Source organism: Arachis hypogaea, chromosome 13, assembly GCF_003086295.3.
Source record: "Arachis hypogaea cultivar Tifrunner chromosome 13, arahy.Tifrunner.gnm2.J5K5, whole genome shotgun sequence".
In the NCBI taxonomy this organism is placed as follows: domain Eukaryota; kingdom Viridiplantae; phylum Streptophyta; class Magnoliopsida; order Fabales; family Fabaceae; genus Arachis; species Arachis hypogaea.
The window spans coordinates 83,722,216-83,734,909 of NC_092048.1; the positions used below are offsets into that span (position 1 = coordinate 83,722,216).

Sequence of the window (12,694 nt, forward strand, 5' to 3'; positions counted from 1 at the left end):
GTTAGGACACCTGAGCTGTTGGTGAAGTTGGTTGACGTGGTATCTAGCTTGGGGGTTCGAACCGGAATACCCACACTATAGGCACAGTAGCCGGTTCTAGCTCGAGACCTGTTGGTGCATCTTCGTCCGTTCTTGTGAATGAGCACTAATAAAACCACCAACAAAACCACTAACAAAACCACCAACAAAACCACCAACAAAACCACTAACAAAACCACCAATCAAAATCACTAACAAAACCGTTAACAGTACAACACCCTAAACCACTAACAAAACCACGAACAAAACCACTAACAAACCCACCACGAAAATCACTAACAAAACCACCAACAAAACCACTAACAAATCCACTAACAAAACCACCACGAAAACCACTAACAAACCCAGCAACAAAACCACCACCAAAACAACCAACAAAACAACCAAGAAAAACCGCTGACAATACAACTAACAAAACCACTAACAAAACCACTAACAAAACCACTAATACAAACACTAACTAAACCACTAATAAAACCACCAAGGCAAAATCACGAACATAAACACTACTAAAATCAATTATAAAACCGCTTACCAAACCACATACAAAATCACTAACAAAAACTATAAAATCATTCACATACAATATTACCAACATCATTCACTATCAAAACCACTAACATAACATATATAAAGAAACAAATAAGTTGCTCAATCCTACTTTTAAAAAGATGAGTTCGTACTTACCTCTTCGTTGACGACACCAGCTATATGGGCTACTCAATCCAAGCGATAAAGTCTGTCTAGATTATCCCCCATCTGCTAAATATTCTGTTCAGGCCTTTGTTAGAGTCGTTTTAGGTTGTTTTCTCTGGGATTTGGTTGGGCGGGATTTGGGGTTGAGTGGTTCGAATGAGGTTGGTTCAAACTCCTTTTATAGCCAAACAATGAGTAATTCGAAACACACTAATTCGAATTACTATGAGTACCAAAAATTGAGTAATTCGAAGCTGGCCAATTCGAATTACTATGGATTGCGTGTGTGTAGTTCGAATCACACTGATTTGAATTAGTGTGTGTAATTCGAATCAGTTTGATTCGAATTAGTGCTTGTGTGTGTGTGTGTGTGTAATTCGAATCAGTGTTATTCGAATTACATTGAATGTGAAATTCGAATTAGCCTAATTCGAATTACATGAAAATGTGCTTCTGGTTTATTCATGTATCGATTTTCAATTTGGCTTATTTGTGAAATTTTGGTTTGGCTTTGGCTTATTAACACGTTTTACCCTTATATTCACTACTAGAAAACTAGTTATTACAGACAGATATTTCTGACGGATTTTATCCCACAGAAATACAGACGAAATTTTAGAGGGATTTTTTGTCGGAAAATAAAAAAAATGAATTAGCATAAATTACAGACGGAAAAAAAAATCCGTCGATAATTCTGTCGGAAAAAAAGAATTTTTTTTCGTGGGAAATAGTTACAGACAGAAAATCTGTCTGTAATTAAATGGACAAAAATGGTACGTTTTGTTAAATTATTACAGACGAAAAATTCGTCTGTAATTTAAAAATTTCCGTCGGTAATATTGATTTAAACTTATTTTAACCTGAGTGTTTCGAGCTTTATTCACACTGCACACAAGCTTCTTCCTCTTTCTGTCGCACGAACAACTTCTTCTCTCCGTCGCATGAGCTTTTTCCGCCGTTACCGCCGTTCGCGTCGCATGAGCTTCCTCCGCCGCCGCTCTCGTTGCATCTGCTCCCTTCATTGCCGTCGTCACAAAACTCTCTACGTCGCCGCTCTTGTCGCGTTTGCTCCCTTAGTGAATTTTAGGTATACTCTGATTTTGTGATTCTGGTGCTTAGGGTTCAATTTTTCTGTGCCAATTTTAGGTTTATCAATTTTTCTTAGCAGTTTCTATCTTCTTGTTGTGTTGATGCTGATTGAGCTTGTTGTAGGTTTATCAATTATTTTATTATCAGCGAAGAAAGAGATTTTTTCTCGGTCCTTTCTGCAACGATTCGTTCAACTCAGTGGAAACTTGGTGGTTGTTGTTGAATGGCGAAGCTTGGAATGATAGTTGACTCCGTTGGTAACTTCTTCTCCGGCAAAGATCAGCTTCCCTAGTGTGACCCTGACATCGTCGCTGTAAGCCTTTTCTTTTTCTCGATTCCATTTTCTTCATTCAGAATTGATATCAACTTGTGATTTCTTGTTATCTATTGGTCATGATTTTAGTCTTGATGTTTAGGTCAAAATCAAGTTAGCGCTTGCAATAGGTTTAGGGTTTAGATATAAATCAATCACATATCTTTTGTTACTTTAGTTAAGGAGGAAGAATTGTAGCTTCTATGAAATAATTCCCTGTTATGATGGATCATTGTGTAATCAGTTATAGTTATAGCTTTGATTTTGAAGTGTGGCATTCCTCCAAATTAGGAAATTAAAGTGTGTCATCATAGGTGGGTTGAGGATTTATTTTCAATTTCTGAATGCAAATGATTCAGGAGTTGTTAATGTATTATAGAGCAATGACTTTTTGCTTGTTTTAAAATCCAGTGATCCACTTGTTTAATCATGGCTTCTTTGAGTATGCCTTCTGTTTTAGAACAGAACAATAGTTGACTTTTTGTTTCACTGACTTCTTCATTTTGGTTTGCAATATCTTGAAACAACAAAGGCAAGACAACCAAATCCAATCATATACAGGAGATTACACCGCAGATCAGTGGCAGCGAGAATTTCAGGCAAACAAACTGAGGCAAGATACTGCTTGACAACCAAATCTAATGATTCTGAGGATTCTTGAACTGATGGGAGCAGAAATAACCTTTTGGAAGTTAATGGTTAGTATTTTTTGGTACTCTCTATAATTCTTAAGTCTTTTGGGGCTTCCATGTTATTCCACTCAAGCATTCACCAGTGGTGTCACTATTTTCACTGTTTTCAAGTTTCAGAAGTAGATCACCATGAAAGACAAGTAAAGGAAGCTCAGCAGAAAGGATTGTCCCTCACTGATGGAGATAAGGTATAATTTTTTATATTAAATATAATTTTAAAAAGAGTCTAATAACTAACTAGAGAAGCAGTTTCTGATAGTCAATTTCAGTCAATTTCACTTTACTATTTCTTTTGGATTGCTTACTTGAAAAATTGAGGCCACATGCTTTTAATTTTTTTTTCTTGGACATGTGAGGAAAAGTAACAACAGAAAATATATATTTAAGTGTCAATATAAAATGTTATATAAGCTCATCTATTCTTATTCCCTGCTTCTATGAATTTTGAAGTAATTATTATAACGGCCAAATACTTTCAATGATATGGCAACACGTCATTGGATGCCTATGTGAAAAACTTATGCATGCTTGTCATGCATCAAAATCAAATTATCAAAAATAACTTATCTATATGCATGCTTGGGATTTTTATTTATATCATTCGACTTCCACTGAGTGTAAATGTTGATTATGATAATTAATCAGATGTTGTGCTTCTTTTTGATCCTGTGGAAATGTGTACTTAGTTCTATGCTTTCATTTTTTGCTAATGCCACTTACACACATCAATCTCTTCTTATTCATCATGTGACGTTGATTGTTGGTATTATTTTCTGTTTGACATTACCCACATTGACCAGTTTTTGTTCATGTTCTTGTTCCCGGTGAACATATACAGTGTTACACTATTAAATTACCAGATATAAATGCATCATACCCAGAAAAATAAGATGTATATTTTGCATTGGGGGATCCAATAAGAGCAAGAGCAGAAGCAGAGTGAATAGTAGTGTAATTTCATTTGTAGACTAGTTGTAACTCAGACTCTGCATCACTTGCCCTCTGTTCTAATAATACTACTACTAGTTATATATATTTGGTGTTTATACTGCACTTCTGATCTGTTTAGGGGTTCCTGCAGTCGTTGGAAGTATCTGCATTTATTTTTTACGTTAATCCTACTTGAGTTTGTTATCTCTTACCTGTTTATAAGTCAAATTCACTTCCTTATTTACTCTCAATTCTCAGTATTTGAAATCACAAAATATTTTTAGAATTTTATTGTGGGGCTTATGGTGCATAAAGATTATGGATTCGCCAGAATAGTTTCTTCATGAAACTGTGAATTTCTGCTTATATTGTCAGTATTGTATTTATTATTTGTTTTTCTTCCAGAATATGGTGTACTACAAAATATCACATTGTGATGGTCGGATAACTAACCCAGAGCAAAGAATTGCAAGCGATGTGCCACAGTTCTGCTCAAAGTTAAGTGAAATTGTTTGGGATGATTTAACTGCACTAACTGATGGACTGCTATACACTTGGCGGCTGTGTTCATATGCAAGTCCAAAATATGTCTTCTGGATATTGGTACCACCATAATTGAAGTTTTCTGTTATGCAGATGTCTCATTGACAGTTACTGTTAACATTTTTTCTAGATATGTTGCTGATGGCTGGAGACTGTCAGACAAATGTTACGCAGAAATCATTCTTTATATTCTCAATAAATGTTGTTTCCTCTTCAGGGCTATGTACTTGTAGCTGGGACCACAATCAGAAAATGCTCTCCTCTATTTGGTAAACTAATGTCCAAAGAGTAGCAACTGGAAGGAGACTATCGACAGCTTCACTTGCGATTGAGGACTCACTTGGAAAGTATAGCATTTTATGGTGGAGAGATGAGAGAAGATGCCCACATTCAGCAGAAGTTTAAGACCTTGGTTAGGCATTTGAGTAGTGTCCTACATGACCATTGGTGGTTTGGCATGATTCAGGACTTTTTATTGAAGTACCTTGGTGCTACAGTTGCTGTTATTCTGATAATTCAATGCCACATTACTGTTTAGTTATATTGAATTGTTATATTTCTTTACTTTATTATTCATCTGAATTGCTTGCACATCTGTCCAAGGTTGATCTCGAGTATCTTTTGGACCATTACCTCCCTAAAAAAGAGGTAAACTGGGGTGATGAACTTTCTTTGGGTGAGCAACAAAGATTATGCATGGCTAGGCTTTTCTACCATAATCCTAAATTTGCAATTCTGGATGAATGCACAAGTGCTGTCACAACTGACATGGAAGAACGGTTTTGTACTAAAGTTCAAGCCATGGGAACATCATGCATTACCATATCACATCGTCCAACATTAGTTGCATTCCATGATGTAGTTTTATCCTTAGATGGTGAGGGAGGCTGGAGTGTTCGTTATAGAAGGTTTGAACTTTACTATGCTGCTTGTTGCTGTTCAACTTTGGATCTATGCTATTATTTATAGGATTCAAATTTGCTACAGGGAGGACTCTTCTTCTGAATTGGTGATTGATACAATGAAGGCATCTCAGACAAAGCAACAGCGTGATGCACAGACAGTTCAAGAAGCATTTGCCACGAACAAAAAGGTTCAAATATTTCTGATTCTGGTTCTTGTGATATCTTCAATGTTCATTATTTTATATTAATATGAAGTATTCCCTACCTCCTATTTTCTTCTTCTCTTGTCCAGGGTTCTGGATTCTCAAAGTCAAGGGCACAATCATATATCACAGAAGTGATATCATCATCTACATCCATGAATTCTATTATTTCACCATCTGCTGTTCCCCAAATTAAAAGTAATTTGAGGCCATTGCCACTAAGAGTAGCTGCCATGAGCAAAGTATTGGTAAGTACCTTCTGTAGATATGCTCTTAACACACACACAGATGTATATATGGTGGGGATGGACAACTATCCTGTCATAATAGATTAATTCTACATGTGTTTGAGTTATTTATGAAAATCTTAGATATTATTGTTTGGTGGTAAACATATATTTATATGCATATGCAACTACAACTTTGCTATACTCAAGTTCTACACTCCTACAACTTATGGGTTCTACGGTACTCCGATTGATAATGATATTGCCTTGAAAGTTTTACTTGCTACTGATTGTCGTTTTTAGGATTTAGTCAGTTCTGAAAGCATTCTCAAGATATGCCTTAGTTGAGATAAATAAATTTAGAGCTATAGTAATTTCAGCATTCAAGTATCTACTCTATTAGTATCTTATGAGAAGGAAGTTGAGAGAGAAACTGCAAAAACTGCTGACATGAAGGAGAAGGGTGCTGACCCTTATGATCTCAAGCAGCAGGTATCTAATTTCAATTTATCTATTTATTCAAAAATAATATGTGATTGTTTTTAAATATAGTTATTATTAGATTGAAGTTTTTAAATTGTACATCTTACTGGATTGTGCTGACTTTTTTAAATATAGTTATGCAAGCATCTCTCTCTCTCTCTCTCTCTCTCTCTCTTGCAGTTCTGTTTTAAAGTTGTGTTTTTGTTATCTTCCTTCATTTTTTATTAATCCTATAAAACATTGCTAGACTTCTGAAATCTTTCCATGTCCTATTTTTTGACACCAGAAAACTGCATATGCTCAGTCCAATGCAAACAAATCAAAGAAGAAGAAGTAGATGAACAAATACTTTCAAGTTTCAGCCACATAAGAGTCTACCATGGAGTGAAGAATCATGTAACTCAGATTAGATTGGAGAGTTTAAACTTTAAAGAGAGCATGAGGAAATAGTTTTAAAATTTAGGCTGAAAGTCATACCCTTCTTTGTTGTAGTTTAAAAGAAATTTTGGAGTATCTTTTTATTGAGATAGTGAGATATTGGATAATGGTGTTGAAAAATAACATCCAATTTTATAGGTATCATGTGATGAATATTATGTTTATCTATGTGATTTTTGGCTTTCTTTTTTCAATTTACAATGTGTTTGATGGAGTAAATTTAGAAAACAAATCTAAAATATTTATTTTACAATAGAAAAATTTAAAAAAAAATTATTTTACCTTACCGACGGATTTACAGACGGATTTTCTGTCTGTATTCAGAGTGTGGGATGATTTTTCAAGGTTCAAATTACAGACAAAAAATCTGTCAGAAAATATGTCTGTATTTACATACGAAAAATCCGTCGAAAAATCCGTCTGTAATTACCGACAGAAAATCTGTCGGAAAATCCGTCTGTAATTACAGACGGAAAATCTGTCGGAAAATCTGTCTGTAATTACAGACGGAAAATCCGTCGAAAAGTTTGACGTTTCAGGGAAATGGATGGAGAATTTACAGAGGAAAAATACGTCGGTAACTGGTAAAAATCCGTCGGTAATTTTTCGACGGAAAAAAATCCGTCGGTAAATAATTTCCGACAAGGCTTTTACAGAGGGACAAAATCCGTCGGTAATTTCTTCAGTAACCAAAAATCCGTCTGTAATAAAGACTAAATCTGTCTGTATTAATCTATTTTCTAGTTGTGATTTGTAGGAGTGTATGATTCACACAAAGTGTTACAAGAAATTTTTTTTACTTTATTTTTAAAGTAGTATTCACATTGAAGTGTAATAATTATAAATTAATATATAGTGATAACTAATTGCGATTGAAGAGAATGTAGAAAGAGAAAAAGAGAGAATAAGCTAATATAAGAGTGGCGGTGAGCCAATAATAAATATGTAGATAGATAATAGTAAGAAAAAAGAATAATGAAAATAAAAATTAAAAATTATAAAAGAATAATAAAACTAAAGATAATTTAAAATGTTGAATATAAATTATTAGAAATAAAAGTTTTTTAGCCATTAAAATTATGCGAAAGAAAAGAGTGATTTAAATATAAATTTTTATATCTACTTTAGATGAAATAAAATTGAGAAATAAATAAATTTATAAAAAATTGTAAATTTTTATCTTCATTGTTACACATAATAACAACTTAATGATTTTAGTATTATACCTAAATTAATTTAAATTTAATTATTCTATATATTAAAAAAATTAAATAACTTATAGATTTTTTTATTTTTTATTTAATTATTCTATACAAAGTTTCTGAATGCTTGAGATCTTAAATTTTTTCTTAAATGATAAAGTATGATTTAACAAGCAAGTATGAAAAATAAATATCTATATAATAGTTATATATCTAGATATCTAAATCCAACAAAAGAATAATTCTTTTAGCAAATCTTTAACAACTCAAAAATTTAATATAATGGATAGTTATGGATCAAAATGATGAACAAAAATGAGAGATGCCATAATGGTACGATGGTAATTGATTGTGGTTGGGGTTAACAGAAGAAGAAAACAAGGAAAAGAAATAAAACAACGCAACATAATAGTAACAATGAGACAATAATAGTTATTATACATGTAAAAGAAATGATAAGAAAAAATGGATATAATCAAAATAAAAATTAATAATTTTAAAATAATAATAAAATTAAAAATAATTAAAGATATTTAATATAAGATTAAAGAAATAATTTTTTTATCTATTAGAAATATGCATAGATAAAGAATGTTTTGAATATAAATTTTTAAATTTATTTTAATTAAATAAGATTAAGAAAATAAATAAATTTAATATATGAATAACTAATTTATAAACAATGTTGGTAAATTTTTATCTTAATTTTATTATACATAATAATAATATAATTTTTTTTCACTTTTCTCAATTTAAATTTAATTATTGATATTAAATTTATAATTTTAAAAATAAAAATATAAAAATATTTTTTAACTCAATTAAAAAACGGCTGAAAAAATTAAATTAAAAATATTATAAATTAATAGACGACATTCAAAGCTTTTAAAAAAATACAATAGAAATATTATCATTCTGAAAATACTCTTTGTATATTTAAGGATAATTGAGAATACAAATCTACTTTATCGAATATTTCACCTTATATATTATCTAAAATTTTAAACTATGACAATTTTATATTACTTCTTTATTGTGCACTTTTTTAATTTAAAATTTTAAAGATTTTTTATAGTAATTTTAATTTCAACAAAATAAGATATAAATAAGATCACGTTAATATTAAAAAACAAAAAAATATTTATCAAATAAATTTAAAAAATAAATAATATATTAACAAAAAATTAATTTTTTAAAAACAATGAAAAAACGGCACGTATCTGTTGAGCCGCTAGTAAATATATATATATATATATATATATATATTTTCGTATATATATTTAAACAAAATTATATATTTATTTTTTTTAATTTTATCATTAAGAATAATAATATAAAATATTTTTAATAAATCATTAAACATGGCCCCTGAATTAAACATGCCAATGAGTAATAGTTCAAATGACATAGACTCCCCATACTCAATTAAGAGGTTGCGGGTTCGAGTCTCCTATCTTTTCAAATTTTAGGCAATAAATAATAGCTCAAATGGCATAAACTCCTCATACTCATCTAAGAGGTTGCGAGTTCGAGTCTTCATATCTTTGTTAAAAAAAAAAAAACATGGCCCCTGAATAATTTGTCTAGCTCCACTCTGCAGCAGCATCAGGACACAAATCCAGTAACCGATGTCTGAAGCAAACGTATTTTGACTCTTCTTCCAGTCGCCTGCCTCATTATATTCTGCAGAAGCCTTCTTTGCTTTCATGTAACTGCCATGTTCATTGCACTTTGCTCACCGCTGATAAAAGCCGTTGCTCTCTTCCAAAATCATCAAGACAGGACAAATCCGACGATTCCGTTCTAAAACCACACGATCTTCACTCTTCACTTCAGTTATCGCAAGGTTCTTCAGTCATTCGGTATGCAGTTCCAATCCAATCTCAAAATCTTAGATCCATTTTTTTAAATTCCTCAAATTATAGAATCTCATCTTAGTGACAAAAGGAATTGTTCTTGGTGCAGTTATTGGTGGATTAGATAATTAGATTCTTGCTTGTAAATTTAAATCCCAATGACCCAATGTCAATGGAATTCAATAGTTTGAGCCTTCCGCCGGTTTTGACACTTTTCCCAGGGTTGAAACCCCCTAACAAAACCCGACTGTTCCATCAAACCTGTGTTCTTGTCGTCACGTTTCTTGCATATGCTTCCTTCCATGCCTCTAGGAAGCCACCAAGCATTGTTAAGAGTGTTCTTGGTCCCACAGTTCCTTCGAATTCAACTCAAGCTCCCAATTTGAGTCCCACTGATGCAGGCTGGCCCCCTTTCAATGACGCCCATGGAACTCACCGGCTCGGTGAGCTTGATCTGGCATTCCTTAGTTCCTACTCCGTAGGCATGTATTTCGCCGGTCATGTTGGCGATCGGATCGATTTGAGGCTGTTTCTTGTGGTTGGGATGATGGGGAGTGGGATCTTTACTGTGCTTTTTGGGTTGGGGTACTGGTTTGATGTTCATGTGTTCGGATACTTTGTTGTTGTTCAGATTTTTTGTGGAGTGTTTCAGTCCATTGGGTGGCCCTGTGTGGTGGCAGTTGTGGGGAATTGGCTTGGTGAATCCAAGAGGGGATTCATAATGGGGGTGTGGAGTTCACATACATCAGTGGGGAACATAGTTGGTTCGTTTGTAGCATCTGGAGTTTTGGAATTTGGATGGGGTTGGTCATTTGTGGTGCCCGGACTTCTGATCATTTTTGTGGGGATTTTGGTGTATGTGTTTCTTGTTGTGAGTCCAGAGGATATGGGATTCGTGCGTCCTGGAATTGAGGTTGAAATGAGTGCGCAAGAAACGAGCTTGGTCAAGAATCCACAGGGAACAGAATCAGAGGAAGCTATGCTTTTTCAGTCTGAAGATGCAGCTTCTTCTGATTCTTCATCTGCAATTGGGTTTCTGGAGGCATGGAAGATACCAGGAGTAGCATCTTTTGCTTTTTGCCTCTTTTTCTCAAAGCTTGTCGCTTACACTTTTCTGTATTGGTTGCCCTTCTACATAAGGCACACTGGTAATTGCTGATACATGCAATAATATATGATCTCTAATAGAACTTGTTTGCCATTTTGAGTCTTACGTATTGTGTTAATATATCAGCCAGTTTATATTACTAGTTGCAATATCTTTCTAATACATGGATTAAATGTTTCTCTCCATGATTTAATGCTGTTGTTTTTAAGTCGGGGGTGTTCAAAAATTGTTCTTTATTCATTTTTGCTATATTATCCTTGTCTTCGTTTTGTTCAAGTGGCACTGTTTTGATAAGTTGTCATATGGAAATTAGTGCTTTTTATTTTGTTTTTTAAGGGTAATGAGAATCAAGTGTTATCCAACTATGAAAAAGGCAAATATCATTACATATGTTGCTAGTGTTTATGTTAACTCATGCTGATTTACCATTGGTTTTAATGGTAATATTCTTTTGCTTTTGTTCATTCGGTGATCGTTGCAGCTGTTGCCGGTATGCATATATCACACAAGACTGCCGGTTTACTGTCAATGATATTTGACATTGGAGGAGTCCTTGGCGGAATTACAGCAGGGTTCATTTCTGATGTAATTGAAGCACGTGCCATTACATCAATACTGTTCTTGTTCCTATCAATTCCAGCTCTTATTTTGTATCGTGCTTTTGGCAGCCTCTCTATGCTGGCCAACATTGCATTAATGTTTACGTCGGGATTCTTTGTTAATGGTCCATACTCCTTAATCACGACTGCTGTGGCAGCTGATCTTGGTACGCAGAGCACGAATGGTGGAAATTCCCGTGCAGTGGCTACTGTGACTGCAATCATAGACGGTACTGGTTCTGTGGGAGCTGCTCTTGGACCACTTCTGGCAGGTTATATTTCAACTAGAGGATGGAACAGTGTCTTTCTTATGCTGATTCTGTCTATTCTCTTTGCTGGTTTATTCTTGATTCGTGTTGCAAGAACTGAGATAAGTGCGAAGCTTCCAGAAAAGTGACTTTAAATATTTTGCACACATTTGACTATTTTATATGAACACTCAAGTTTGACACGGGCAAAGTTCTTTTTCTATTTCAGTTTCCAACTTTTTTTAGTTGAAAATTACAAACTTAAGTTTACAAAAAAAAAAAAAGAGGTTAGAACAAAGAGAAGTACAAAGTGGGTGCCATTAGATTTTTCCATTTCATTTAGGCCATTTTGTTGATAGTATATAGAGGAATTATTGAAAAGCATCATTTGTTGTATTCTTGTATCATGTTCTCAGGTTAGCTAGGAATGTTTCTGGATAGAAAATTTCAACACTTTTTGATGTTGTTAACTGTTCATTCTATTGTCGTATTGTTTAATGGATAGGTCATACTTGTTATTGAGATTTTCGTTTCTAATGATCTGTGTTATAGATGGCCTCTTAGTAAACGATTTTCTTTTTGTACATTGTAATCATCATATATTCCTGACGAGAGCTTTTGGATTGACTTTTGAAATAAGTATTTTTTTCAAAGAGAGTTTTTTTCAGATATATTTTATTAGAAAGTAATTTATGTTTGAATAGATAATATAAGAAATTGTTTTTATTCTTTTAGAAAGTAACAAATTGTTTACTTGAAATACAAGTTTTTTTTCCTTTTCTTAAATAAAAGTATATTTTTTTTAAGTTGTATCCAAACTAATTTAAAATTTAGTAAAAGTAATTTTTTTTAATAAAAGAAATGTACTTTTATCCTCTAAAGAGCCAATTGTAAAGAAAGAGGGAGATCAAGCTGCAGAACAGAAAAACAAAATAGAGAGATAGAGGAGAAGAAATCAATATAATTGACTGAATATTACTGAACTGAATTAGTCAATGGTGTGCCAATATTTGCACAGATGTATAAACCAGTGATGTGGGCGGAAATTGGCAAGTTAAGAATGATTATAAAATATGCGTTGCAAGTATAGTTCTCAACTAACTAGAAATTCGCTTATCAATTT

At 33.0% G+C, this 12,694-nt stretch overlaps 1 protein-coding gene and 1 long non-coding RNA gene across 3 annotated transcripts; both read left to right on the forward strand.

Moving 5' to 3' along the window:
- The first annotated feature begins 2,940 nt into the window (after positions 1–2,940).
- Positions 2,941–6,556, forward strand: LOC140178167 (uncharacterized). 2 transcript variants are annotated; one of them, XR_011870414.1, is made up of 4 exons: positions 2,941–3,017; positions 4,165–5,210; positions 5,294–6,129; positions 6,407–6,556. It is a non-coding gene; the product is annotated as an uncharacterized lncRNA (long non-coding RNA). The 2 variants fall into 2 exon arrangements; XR_011870413.1 differs by having other exon boundaries at positions 4,165–6,129.
- Positions 6,557–9,264: 2,708 nt separating this feature from the next.
- On the forward strand, positions 9,265–12,095 carry LOC112732311 (putative glycerol-3-phosphate transporter 5). Its single transcript, XM_025780982.3, has 3 exons — positions 9,265–9,622; positions 9,726–10,764; positions 11,206–12,095. The coding sequence occupies exons 2-3, from the start codon at positions 9,783–9,785 to the stop codon at positions 11,718–11,720; spliced, it is 1,497 nt and encodes a 498-aa protein (XP_025636767.1). The 5' UTR covers positions 9,265–9,622; positions 9,726–9,782; the 3' UTR covers positions 11,721–12,095.
- The last annotated feature ends 599 nt before the right edge of the window (positions 12,096–12,694 follow it).

Excerpts from the sequence above, each read along its gene's own strand:
- LOC112732311 (XM_025780982.3), top strand. The coding sequence starts at position 9,783 with ATGTCAATGGAATTCAATAGTTTGAGCCTTCCGCCGGTTTTGACACTT. Across the intron at positions 10,765-11,205 it reads CTTCTACATAAGGCACACTG|CTGTTGCCGGTATGCATATA; the intron begins GTAATTGCTGAT and ends TGATCGTTGCAG.